A 13,861-nucleotide genomic window follows, 5' to 3' on the forward strand; every position below is an offset into this window, starting at 1 on the left:
TTTTCTTTTATCATCTGACAGCATCCCTCATCCCCTACCTCTTCTGGGAAAAGCCTATGCTTTTATCTTGACAGTGAGAAGGGCTCTGGAGCTAAGGGTACAGTACTATGTTCATAAAAAAATATTAGCAGTCACATGGTTTGCTGAATGTAGTCCGCTGTAAACAAGCGGCTCAGACCGTAAGCGCCCTAAGGATTAGAGATCATAATTCAGAACTCAAGAGATCCAGGCACTATCTCTAGTATGCCTTTTCAATGTGCTAAATGACTAAGTAAGTAACATCTCGAAGAACACATCCCTAGAATAACACTCTATCAGACATTCTACATCTGCATATACTTCGTAGGGATGCTGTGCAGACTTCCAACTGCAAGGGAAGTTACACGTGTACAATAAAGACACCATTAAGCACATTTATTTCCTTGTTTAGCAACACCTTCAATCACAAAAATGGCATCACTAACTATTCAAGATCCCTATAAGGTAAATTAATAATGAAACTTGTGTAATAATGAGAAACTTTAAGACAGTTGTTCTATCAAAATGAAGCAAATTTTACTAAAATTTTAGTAGTCTTATCTAAATTGTATTTCAGTCACTCATTCAACAAATGTTCACTGAGTGTCTACTATGTTCCATGTGAAATGTGCTTGGTACAGCTTAAATGAGAACATTCATTTAAAAACATTCATTTAAAAACCCTGTGTGCATCCATGAGGGCACATACAATGCTCTGTTCAAAAAGAGTGAGCTGTTTAATTAATTACTCATGGTGAGCTCTCTGCTAACATGAGACCTTCTACCTACATTCAAGGGCACACCTTGCAAAAAGAACAAGGGTGCCCATTTTAGGAAAATCCAATATGCAAAAAGCATTTCCAAGCCAGAAACAGCATTAGAGGGGAGGAGTGAACAATTACACCATTTTCTTCTAAAAATGCCTAATTCTTGCAGAACAGATAAATTAAACTATGCAAATTCAACAACCCAACCAAGGGATCAAAGTTAACATCTCCAATAATCAAACAAGAATGTGTCATGTGTCCTCCTAACATGGTATGCCAAAGGACATCTTTTAAGTAGTATTCTGGCCAAAATCAGGAGAAAAACAACATATAAACCCCAACTGCTACAAAACAACTGACCTATACTCTTCCAAAATGTCAATATCATGAAAGACAGAGAGGCAGAGGAACTGTTCCTGATTAAGAGACTAAAGAGATATAAATAAATACAGTGTGTAATCCTGGATTAGATCCTGAACCAGGAAGGGGAGGGGAAGGGAGAGGCAAGCAGGAGGATGCTTTAAAGGACATTACTGGGATAACTGGAGAAATCTGGATATGGACTTACATTACATAAGAATATTACATCAATGTTACAATTCCTGTTTTTGTTAATTGCACTGTGGTTATGAAAGAGTATGTCCTAGTTCTTAGGAAACATATGCTGAAATATTTAGGGGGGAATAGGGTAGGATGTCTACAACTTTCAAACAATTCAAAAAATATGTAATAGAATGGTACGTAAATGTGACTAAATGCTGTTAGTAAGAGAGGAGTAGAGATAAAGTGGTATTCTTATAACCTTCCTGTAAATCTGAACTTAAATAAAACATTTAAAAACTTTAAAAACATGTGAAGTGGAAGATTAATTTTAGGTTACTTATAAGAAAAAAGGGCTTTACTTGTACAAATCTCTATCATTAGTGCTGTGATATTGTGTTTTATGGAACAACTGTGTAAGATAGCTTTCTTCTGTAGAAGAAAGAAAATGGGTCTGAGAATCATAATTTCTTGGTAAAGCCCTACTTTTTGCATTTGCTAGATGAGACACCTTGAGCTTCTGTTTCCTTAGGATGATGAGGGTCACAATGCAGCATCCTCCACCCTCACAAGGTTGCTGTGACAACCAAATGGCATAATATATGCAAAAATGCTTTGTAAACTAGAAGGACTAAGGACTATTCCAATGGGGAGCTCTTGTTTTAGGAAGCTCTTCTACAGGTGTGTGCAAATGAGTGTCACACCAGTAGGGGAAGGAGGCATAGAAAACCACAAAGTGAAAGGACTACTCTTAAATCACATCATACATCCTTTATTTAGGTTCACAAATGGACTAACAGTAACAAGTAACTGGAAATGTGGCTTTTTTCTCCCAAGAAGCAATTTCATCATGAAAGAGTATTAAAACCGGACAATTTTTTATTACACTGTCCTCTGATAAGTGAGAGCCAAATCTGCTAAAGAAAACGTTCCTCAACTCAAGAATATCCAAGTTACATTAAAAACATGGATCTTAAAAGATGACTACAATGTGCCCAAACTCTGTTTCTAAAATACTGTGCTGGAACTGCCCAAGGCCAACATCTCCCAGCATCAGGATAAATCACTAATTCCTAAGAGGTCTGACGTGACCCCAAGCCATGGGAGGCGCTACAGCATTCAGACCACACCCAGATATGGGTGCTGTGCCGGGAACTGGGCATGAAGAAAGGCAGGCCCAGGGGGGTGGCCCACAGTCCACGAAATCCTCCATCAGGCTTTTCTCTCATCTCCTCCCTCAGTCACCGACCTCCTCCAGAAGGAAAGACTGTGCCCACAGCCACAGCATTCTCTCTGAGCCTCAGCCACTGTCCTTTCTGTTCCTCAAATCTATCAAGCCAACCTTCCTTTTAGATCCTGTGCACCTGTTGTACACCTGTTCCCCTGGGCTAGAACACCATGCCAACATCTTTGCATGGCTGGCTCCTTCTGGTCATTCAGGTCTCAGCTTAAAGATTTATTTTATTTTATTTGGGGGCGGGGGAAGGGCAGAGGGAGAGGGAAAACCTCCAGCAGACTCCCTGCTGAGCACGGAGCCCAACGTGGGGCTTGATCCCATTGACCCTGAGATCATGACCTGAGCAGAAACCAAGAGTCGGACGCTTAACCAACTGAGCCACCCAGGCGCCCCCACGTCTCAGCTTAAATGGCATGCCCCTCTGAGGCCTTCCCTGACCTCGCAACCTAAAATAGCCCCTCATCGGGCACCATCACATCTTCTTGTTTAATTTATTTTTGTAAAGTTTCTCCTCCTGGGACGCCTGGGTGGCTCAGTCAGTTAAGCGTCTGCCTTCGGCTTGGGTCATGATCCCGGGGTCCTGGGATCAAGCCCCACATAAGACTCCCTGCTCAGCGGAAAGTCCTGCTTCTCCTTCTCCCTCTGCTATTCCCCCTACTTGTGCGTGTGCTCTGTCAAATAAATTTTTAAAAAGTTTAAAAAAAAAAGGTTTTCCTCCTGATGTATTTTCATGCTTATGAGTTGTCTGCCTTCTCCTCATTATAATACAAGGACATTGAGAGCAGGGCCCGTTGTGTTTCGTTCACGGCAAAATCTCCAGCACCCAGAACAGCGCTTGGAACAAAGCAGCCACCTCAATGAAAGAATGAATTCCCAGTTCCATGCCCACATCTCCATGAGTCAGTAAGATGCCCTTCAACATGTTTGGAGAACAAGCCGGCGCCTCTTTCTTTTCCTCATCTGGCAAGGGCATCCGCTGTCACTCACGCTCAAATTCTCAATCAACCATTATGCTTCTCTCTCACTCCCCCTATGATTTGGTTCTGCTGCTTCTTCAAAAAATATATTTTGCATCTGACACGGCCTCTCCATGTTTACTCCCGCTAAACTCTCTAGGCCCTCATCACCTAGAAGGATACTCCTAACCTTGTCAAAGTAGTTTCATCGATTCATCCAGCGACCATCAGTGCCTCCGTGGAGGCAGAGCGGCGCTGGTGGGATCACAGGGCTGACAGACAAGAAAACCCAGGCAAAGCCACAGTAAAGCGCCTGGTCTCTCAAGCTCCAGGTCACTGTCTTCACATTCCACCGTGCACATTTCATCAAAAATTATTCATGGGAACTCCACGTAAACATTCAACAGTACTGCCACCTGCACAGTTTGGAGACTTTCCTACATTTTTAACTATGGTAACTTACTCTGGACACATCTTTATTCAAAGACGAATTAAAATACTTATTGGAATCCAGCTAATTTTTCTTCACTTACAGATAAAAGTTATTCTTGGGATCCAGTGTTTTTTCTTATTTATGAGGAGTTTTCTCTCTTCTGCTGATGATACTTACCCCTGGCAAATACAAACTGAAAGAAAAACTTCAACATGCTTTCTCTTCTTTTGCTTCTTCCTTCTTTCTCTAGGTGCAGAGCACTGACCCCCCTCTCCAATGGACACAAAACAGAACAGTTACTTCTCTTTACCAGAACAGCAGAAATTCCTGTGACCTGACTTAGTTCACTGAAAATGAGGTACACCGTTACTCTCCTTTTAAAAAACTGATAACAAATTGCCCCTAAGTATTCTTGCTGACAGACATACTTAAAATCTGAAGTTTAAAATATTCTTCTTCAGTAGGACCTGCCCAATTAAACACATAATCGTATACAAAGGACTTACTTTATTAAGAGTATTCCTCAGAACTCATTTCTAAAGAGCCTTGCTTCCCTAACAGAATGAAGGGTTTTTTTTTTTTTTTTTATGTCTAACAAGCTTTACAGTAGTTTCTATGACTAAGCCCAAAAATATAGATTTAAATCATAATTTTACCACGGATTAGCTGTGCCTTCTCATCACATCATCTTCAGAGCTCATGTCCCCACTCCACAACAGAGAGGCTGAAGCACATAACGCCTACCATCCTATGAACTCTAGAGTTCTCAGATTCCATGTTGGCAAAATCAGAAAACTTCTAACTGATCTCTCTGCCGCTACTCTCCCCTAAATTATCCTTCATGCCATCGCCAATTAATTTTTCCAAACTACAACTGTATTCATTTCCTATTGCTGTTACAACAAATCACCTCAAACTCAGAGGCTTAAAACAACACAAACTTCTTATCTTACAGTTCTGGAGGTCAGAAGTCTGAAACAACTTTCATTGCGCTAAAATAAAGATGCCCAGTGGTGCCTGGGTGGCTCAGATGGTTGAGCATCTGCCTTTGGCTCAGGTCATGATCTCCAGGTCCTGGGATCAAGTAGGGAGTCTGCTTCTCTCTCCCCCTGCTTGTACTCACTCTCTCTCTCTCTCAAATGAATAAATAAAATCTTTAAAAGAAAAATAAATACAATACAATACAATAAAGATGTCCACAGGCTGGGTTCACTGAGGAGGTTCTAAGGAAACACTGTTCCCTTGCTTTTTCCAGTTTCCAGAGGCTGCACTCCCTGGCTCATGGCCCTTTCCTCCTCCTTCAAATCCAGCAGTGTAGCATCTACGAATCTGACTCATGATTCTCCTCTAAGGACGCTTGTGATTACACTGGGCTACCTGGATAATTCAGGAGAAGCTCGCATATCAGGACCCCTAACTTAACCAAATCTGTGAAGTCCCTTTTGCCAAGTAAAATAAATAGTCACAGGTTCTGGGGATTAAGTCATGGACACATTTGGGAAACATTATGCTGCCAGACAAGGACATCAGAAGAAAACTAGACTGTATCTTTTTTTTTTAAGATTTTATTTATTTATTTGAGACAGAGAGAGAGTGAGAGAGAGAGAGCACGCGCACACAAGAAGGGGAGGGGGGCAGAGGGAGAGCGAGAAGCAGACTCCCTGCCAAGCAGGGAGCCCGATGCAGGGCTCAATCCCAGGACCCTGAGATCATGACCTGAGCCGAAGGCAGATGCTTAACCGAATGAGTCATCCAGGTGCCCCCAGACTTACCTTTTATGTATAGACACAAAACTTCTCAACCAGCAAACCAAATCCAGCGACATATGAGAAGGATTATACACTGTGACAAAATAGGATATATCCCAGGAATGCAGGGTTGGTTTAACATTCAAAACCAATCAATCTAATATATTACACTAATGAAAGGAAAGGGCTTAAACTATAAACTCCTAGAGGAAAACAGAGAGGTTCATTTTTTGTGATCTTGAGTTAGGCAAAGCCTTCACAGACATGATATCAGAAGTATAAGCAGTAAAACAAATAACAGGCAAACTGGACATCACCAAAATTAAAAACTTTTGTGCTTCAAAGAGTGCCATCAACAAAATGATATGATAACCTTATAATGGGAGAAAGTTGTTGCAAGCCATATATCTGATAAGAGACGAATCCAGGATATATAAAGAACACTTAAAGCTAAACAATAAAAAAAAAAACCCAACTTAAAAATAAGCAAGGAATCTGAACAGACATTTCCTCAAAGACACATATATAGCCAAAAGCACCTAAAAAGATGCTCACAATTATTAGCCTTTAGGGAAACTCAAAACAAAACCACGAAGAGTTATCCTTTCACACCCACTAGGATGGCAACAATCCAAAAGTCAGATAACAGCAAGCCCTGGCAAGAGTATGGAGAAACCGAGACCCTCAACACTGGTGGTGAGCGTGTAAAACGGGGCAGCCACTGAGGAAACAGCATGGCAATTCCTCAGAATGTTAAACAGAGCGTCATCAATGTCAGCAAGCAATTGTACTCTTAAATCCAAACCCAAGAAAAATGAAAACATAAGCCTACCAAAAAACTGCTGCTCACAGCAGCATTAATCATAATATCCAAAAAGTGGAAACAGGCCAAATGCCCATCAACTGATGAATGGAGAAATAAAACATGGCACAGCCATACAACGGAGTATTGTCCATCAATAAAAAGGAACACAGTACTGATACTTGCTCTAACATGCACCTTAAACACTCTCTGCTATGTGAAAGAAGCCAGTCACAAAAGGCCATATGATGTATGATTCCATTTATGTGCAATTTCCAGCACATGTAACTCCATAAAGACAGAAAGTAGACAAATGGTTGCCAGGGGCTGGGAAAAGACAGGGAATGGTGAGTACTACTAATAGGTATGGCGTTTCTTTTCGGGATGATGAAAATCTTCTTAAGTTAGATGATGGTTATGATTACACAACTGTGAATATACTAAAAACCACTGAATCGTAGACTTTAAATGTGTGAGTTTTATGGTGTGTGAATTGTATCTCAATAAAAGCTGTTTTTAAAAGTCTAAGGTATCCAGTTCATGTGCAAACCCACTGTTGAAGATAATAAATTTTCTCCAAGTAGTCTGGAAAGAAAATAAATACATAAAATACCTTATAAGAACGCATATATTTTTCTTTATGGGTTACATTTAACATAAAAATCATCTGTGCAGAAGAGTGATCACATGAATGTCCTATGCTAGAAAGGTGTAATAGGACTATCACTAACATGGCATGGTCTAAAATAAATAAATGCATAAAATGAACAGCAGATTTTAAAATAAAACCCATCAAAGGCTCCTCAGTGGTCCCCACATCTTTGTTTGCCTTCATAGCTAACCTTCGATAACCTTTTCAGACTCATCTCTCATTACTCCTCAACACAAATGCAGCTGGGCCAGACTTTCCACTGCCCACCCTCCCACCATGCACTGATAACCACGCTCACTGCCCCTCATCCCTCTACCATCTGCCTTAGGTCTTGACCAAATGCTTCTTCATCTTCAAGGACCTGTCCCATCAAAGAAATTTTCCTCACTCTCTCCAGACCATACCAATCCAATACCCACTGGCCTCTGGAAGCTCTAACTATCCACACCCCTAAAAGGACCCCTCACCACTTTTCACCACCCTCATGCAGCTAATGCATTCTCACAGTAATTTAAAAAAAAGAGAGAGAGAGAGTCACCTACACTTTACCTTTTCCAGCCTTGATTCATTGATTTATCCACTTCATCTGAGAGTTCCCTCACTCTCAGGAGATGATGTATCAGCTTCCACCCCGAGTCCTAAAGCAAACAGCACTCTCGCCAATGACAGAGTGCCACCTAGTTGCAACACAGGGTAACTCAACGGCAGTAGGAAGATCCCCACACCACTTTTACAGAAAATGTGCTGATGGTGAAATTAAGCAGCCAGCCTCGGCATCACTCTGCAGGCAGGGCCATGCCACTGTTCACAGGTGCCTCTTACCACCTGACCAGTTCACCTCACACATCTTACAGCTATTCTTTGTTCTCAGCTCAGGGCCAGGCATGCGTGAGTCATTTAGCATTTACCCAATCAAATTCAACTTCTGAAGTACACTACTTGTGTAGATGGTTAAAAATTCCTGTGATAATCACAGGAGAGCATTTCTGAGTTTTCTCATAACAAGTAAAAAGCACAGATGAGTATGAAATGACAAGAAATGTCGCGATTTACTCACATATAACGGAGCTTGCTGTGGATTAAGTTTCATGACCCAGGACACTGAAACAGAAAAGGGAGAAATAAATGAGAATAAAATTAAAAGCCATCGCCAAAAAATATAAAAGCCACAAATGCTGTATGTCGAGTATAGACATATGAACACAATCAAAAGTCTGAGATAACTGGACGCCTGGCTTTCCTGAGAGGTTTGGGAAGGCCAGAAGGTCAAGGACTGCAAAACTTCTTGCAGCCCCGATTCAATCTTTTCAACTGGGGAGAGACTTTCATTTTTTTTTTTTTTAAGATCTTATTTATTTATTTGACAGAGAGAGACACAGGAACACAAGCAGGGGGAGCGGGAGAGGGAGAAGCAGGCGGCTTCCTGCCGAGCAGGGAGCCCGATGCGAGGCTCGATCCCAGAACCCCGGGATCATGACCTGAGCCGAAGGCAGACGCTTAACGACTGAGCCACCCAGGCGCCCTGGGGAGAGAGACTTTCAGACTGAAAAATAAACACAAAAGGCTCCTCTGTCCTAGGAGAATTTTCAACAACCAACAGGATATTAAATGCAGTTACCAAAGCAAAAACAGTGTATGTTCAGTTACACTTTTACATAATCCCCCAAATTTACGAAGTGCTGCTTAGCCAGAGCCTCCTCCAGCCTCCCTGGGGAGTGTGGCGGGAGGGACCGCAGGGGACCAGAGTGCTCTCCCCCCCCGGAGAAGGGAGGGTACAGCTGGGGTCCACCAACTACGCGCTGTCCTCCTCAAAAATAATAGCTGGGGTCCCGACTGTTACCTTCACTAAATGAATCCTCACAGAAATCTTAGGAAGAACTTTAAAGAAGACTCACAGGATTGTCTAATACACTCCTAAATATCAAGTAACAGCATGCTCCCAAAGGTTTAACTTGGTGATTTGACCAGGAGCTTCAAGCTAAAATATCATGGTCCCGAATCGTGGACTTCAGGATGGCAGGCCCTTTGCCAAACACCCTGAATTTGAGCATAAGCTGATCCTGGCCTCATAGGAGTCAGAGAAGCAGACCCAAGGGACTTGATGATAATTTGATCTAAGGAAGTTTCTTACTCATAATAGGTTAAATGCATTAAATTTAGGCGCACAGTAACTAACCAGTAATATAAAAACAGTACAGAAATGTCATTCGCACATGCAAAAAACAGAGGAAATCACATTCTTTGTGTTCTACCAGATTACAAAAACCTCACTAACAGTGAACTGAAATCCCAATAGCACAAACAGCAGCTTATCAATGGCTAAATGTTTAAAGAGCAGTGAATGCCATAGCAACCACGTGTAACCTAAGGAACAGAATCCTCCCAGATCTGCCAGTTCGGTCAGGCTGTGTATGTGTATGTCCAAGGTCAAGGCTCACCCAAAAAGCAGTTAACACACACTTAGGGGGAAAAAACCAAAAACCAAAACTGTAATCGGGCTCCTAAACCCAGTCATCTCCAAACCACTTGCCAGCCACTGGCTTTTCAGTGTGTTGTGCCGACAGCCCGGTGGGCTTCCGACAGCTGGGGGGGCTTCTGCCACCCTGACCGACCACCTCCACAACCACGCCTGTTCATTCTCTGGTCCACTCCCCAGACCACTCTGTGGCACTCTTTCCTTCCTGCCTTCATTTAATGATTTTGTACCCTTAGGTGCTAAAGTCACCTGCAAAAATCCACAGTGAAAACCAAGCTTGAGAAATGTAGCAATAACAAACTCTTTTAGTAGAAAAAGAAAGATTTCCAGCCCATCAAATTCAAACAGCAAGCATGGATGGAAAAGACTGAAGCGCTTGAGTACTTTTCTCAATGCATTAAATATCCATTTAATTTAAAATTAAGCTCACTGTGCTCACTAGCCTTTTAATCAGCTTTCCAAGTCCTGTCCAGACTTGCCTGGGACAAAGGACTGAAAGAACCTACAACTTTATAAACCAATTTGCCTTAACTAACTTCTGAAGTGTTCCTCTCGAGAAGTATCCATGGAAACTGAAACAGGAATTAGCACTTCAGTAATCCATAACAAGTGGAGAAATCTAGGGAGACACACTAGTGACTTATTGGCCCTCTGATGGTTCTTCATCTGCCAAGAAACTTGACTACGTCTGCAAGGACCACAAACATCAAGCCATCTGAGTGGCTCCCACTGCGTTTGGATTGGAAGAGCGGGTGGAACTCACAGGGCTCTCAGGAGGGGCTGATGCCATCTCGACTGTTTGGTATTATGACCTCGTCTAAACATACATCAAAGCCAGAACCCATACAAGTTGTTCTGATAGGAAGATTAAAGAGGAATGACAAAGTGTCTGTCCTCCCACACTGGTCAAAGGGACAGGTCATTGTTATGCTGGCAACAGAGGCTGTTCAAAGAATAAATCTGTCAGAAGTCATCAGGGCAATGACCCCAGAGGCAACAGATTGGTAAATTCAGACTGCTTTAAGCTTCTTCAATGCCGACACACATGAGGAAACACGGGACTAATAGTGACAGAGCTTTATATTCAATATTATTTTTAACCCCCACAAAAAGACATTATTTTCCCCATTTCACTAGGGGAAAAAAATGGAGTCTTTCAATGACTAAGTTATTTACCTACTTTAAGAAGAGAGCCCAGAATCGAACCCCATCTAATGCCCAAACATGTGCTTTCCCCCCATACCATAAGAGGATCTCCTGAATGACCTCAATCCACAAACTGACCTGTCCCAGCTCTAGCCCCTGTTCTGCAAAGACTAGAGACTCGCTCTGACCTTGTTCACTCAACTCCTGCTGTGCACCTACAATGTGCCAGGCATTGCACGGAAGCACTGGAGGTGCAAAAGGAACAGAGACAAACTCCCAACCTCCAGAGGGTTTACTGTAGGAGTACACACTTCAATATGGCAGGAAAATAAGTGGTTTTCAGTGATAAGTTCCATGGAGAAAAATGAAAAAGAGGAAACAGGAAATGTTTTACATATGGTACTGAGGGAAGGCCTCTCTGAGGTGACATTTATCCCCCAAAATCAAAGAGAATAAGAAAGGTGGAAGGGGTTCCAGACTCCCAAACTGGCCCCAAAACACAGAACTCAGAGTTCTGACGCTAAGCCATCAGAAAACTTGCTACACACAATGCACAACTTACTTTATCCACTTACGTAAGCTCACTTTACTTGAGAACTGTGCTCTAAAGGAAGGAGCATACTGCAGGAAGGCAGTCTTTGGGTCAGAGTAAACACACTTAAAAACCAAATTTATTCTCTAAGACCCAATTGAAAGTCTTTGCTTTTGTCCATGGATTTTTGATCAAGACTTCCCAAAAGGAAAATGAAAGAAATGCACTATGTCCATGAATGATTTCATCAAGAAATTTTGAGAGAAAAACCCTACAATTTCCTCCTCACCCGGGAACTAGAGAATGACTTTGACCAAGTCCACATTTACATGGGCTGCTTTCATGTAACACCAAGTACAACACAGGACAGACCCGGTGGGACTATAAGGGTTGCACCCCATTTTAAAGACTATGAAATGGAAATATCAAAATTCAAACACATAACTGATGTGATTTCAAATATGTTGACCAAATCTGCCACTCAGCAGTAGCCAGCTAGAATTCTGACGAGTCATAAATCTGCGGGGTGAGGAATAAAAACAAGCTCAGTAATTAAGTGTTTTCATTCTTCTCACATTTTCCATTTTATTGCAAAATGCTGAAAGAAAACAAATGGAATAGTTTACTGTTGTACAAAAGTAACACATTCACTCTATGTCAAAGCAGGACTCCTCCACCCTGAATGCAATGGTCTCAGTGATGTCAGTCCAGCTCTCTCTGCAATCCTCTGGCAGCTCTCGGGGTGCTGCTGAACAGGCAAGCAGACCCGAGCTGTGACCTCTTCCTGCACTTTAGAATAAACGCTCATCAGCTTTTCCCTCGCAGGGGGCCGGGCAGACACCATCAGCGGCATGGATCAGCGTGGGACATGTGGTGCTGACACAGGTTCACAGTGGCAAGAGTTCTGGAACTGTCTGCAGGTCACACCACCTGCAAAGGATTGTGAAGAAGCTCAGCAGCTCCTAAGGATCACATGGAAACTCAGGCACGAAGTGATACAGGTGTTTGGTGGTTTGCGGGGCGAGTAAGGGACAGAACACACTTCCACAGACCAGCGCCTGAGCAAATGAATGCAAAACCACAGAAGCCACCAAAGATGACATGCCTTCATAATAGCCGGTGTCCACAGCAGGGGCTAGCAAACATTTTCTGAAAAGGGCTGGATGGTAAATATCTGGGGCTTTGCGGGTCATACGCTCTCTGGTGCAATGCGTAAACGAACGGGTGTGGCCATGTTCCAATAAAACTCTTTTCACAAAAGGGGCAGTGGACTAGATTCAGCCAGTGTGCCCGAGTGCCAACTCCCAACCAAAAGCTAACAAAATACCTCTTAATAAGCCAAAGAAGCAGGGTGTCCCCATTCAACAGCTCTGTACATCTCAAAGATATTTTCAGCTAGAAAAGACTTCTCAGCATAGAAAAGTCCTAGCATGCTATACAATATCCTCTAGACCAGCAATCAAATTGCATGGGCGGCCATCCCAAGTTCCCTAGTGATTAACTGTATGACCTTGAGCAAGTAAGTGGACTGTCTAACCTCAGTCTCTTTAAGTGCAGTAAGAGCATAAAAATTCCTGCCTACACTGTGGAGTCGGAAGAATTAAAAGAGAGAATCCAAGTGAGGTGCTTAAGCACACTGCCAGACACAGATCTTTCTTGCAGTTTCTGGGTCTCAGTGGAGACTACCAAGGAAAATACCTGGAAAATTCTAAGTGGTCAAAATAAAAGGCCTCAGGGGGCGCCTGGGTGGCTCAGTCCATTAAGCGGCTGCCTTCGGCTCAGGTCATGATCCTGGGGTCTTAGGATCGAGCCCCACATCCGGCTCCCTGCTCAGCGGAGAGCCTGTTTCTCCCTCTCCATCTGCCTGCCACTCTGCCTACTTGTGCTCTCTCTCTCTGTCAAATAAATAAATAAAATCTTTAAAAAATAAAAAATAAAAGGTGTCAGGTATCCAGATACATTTGTGCAAAAACACATTGGTGGGTAAATCACGATTCTAAGATATAACAAAATAACCCAGAAAAGAATCTGGAGGAACAAATAACAAAATGCTAAATATATACACATTTCTGAGAATTACAGGGAATTTTTATTCCTAAATTATCTTTTTCTTAATCCTAACTATGCAAGACAATGAACAGATACTACTTTTGTAATCAGGAAGAAGACATTATACATAGCACATCCTTTTTTAAGTCCCCTGTCATTCGATGTGCCACACCTGAACTGGAAATAAAAAGACACTTTTCCAAAATGTGCAAACTGAAGAAATCTACAGTCTTTACTAAAGCTCCCTAGAGAAGCAATTAAAATAAGAATGCCTGTACCCATATGTATGTAAATACAAATCAATCTTGCTATTCTTTAGCCATACGCGTATACTATACTAAAGAAGCCTTTAACAGGTGCTCCACTCTTAATGAAACGTCCCTAACGGGAGGGAGGGAGGGGGATCACAGGCCTAACACTGCATCAGGAATTACACAGAGACCTGCAAACTCTCCGAATCTGTTAGCTTCTTGACCTCAAGCCATTTCCTAAGGACCAGCTGTCC

At 42.3% G+C, this 13,861-nt stretch overlaps 1 protein-coding gene across 10 annotated transcripts in view; it reads right to left on the reverse strand.

Annotated features, from left to right (window-relative positions):
- AKAP13 (A-kinase anchoring protein 13) overlaps positions 1–13,861 on the reverse strand; it is a 322,213-nt gene that overhangs the window by 222,360 nt on the left and 85,992 nt on the right. For all 10 annotated transcript variants that reach the window (XM_078078910.1, XM_078078912.1, XM_078078916.1 and 7 more), the window contains exon 2: positions 8,211–8,254. In XM_078078910.1, coding sequence (XP_077935036.1) covers positions 8,211–8,243 — 33 coding nt within the window. In that variant the 5' untranslated portion in view covers positions 8,244–8,254. The remainder of the gene's footprint in view (positions 1–8,210; positions 8,255–13,861) is intronic.

The sequence above is a fragment of the Halichoerus grypus genome, chromosome 8, assembly GCF_964656455.1.
Source record: "Halichoerus grypus chromosome 8, mHalGry1.hap1.1, whole genome shotgun sequence".
In the NCBI taxonomy this organism is placed as follows: Eukaryota; Metazoa; Chordata; class Mammalia; order Carnivora; family Phocidae; genus Halichoerus; species Halichoerus grypus.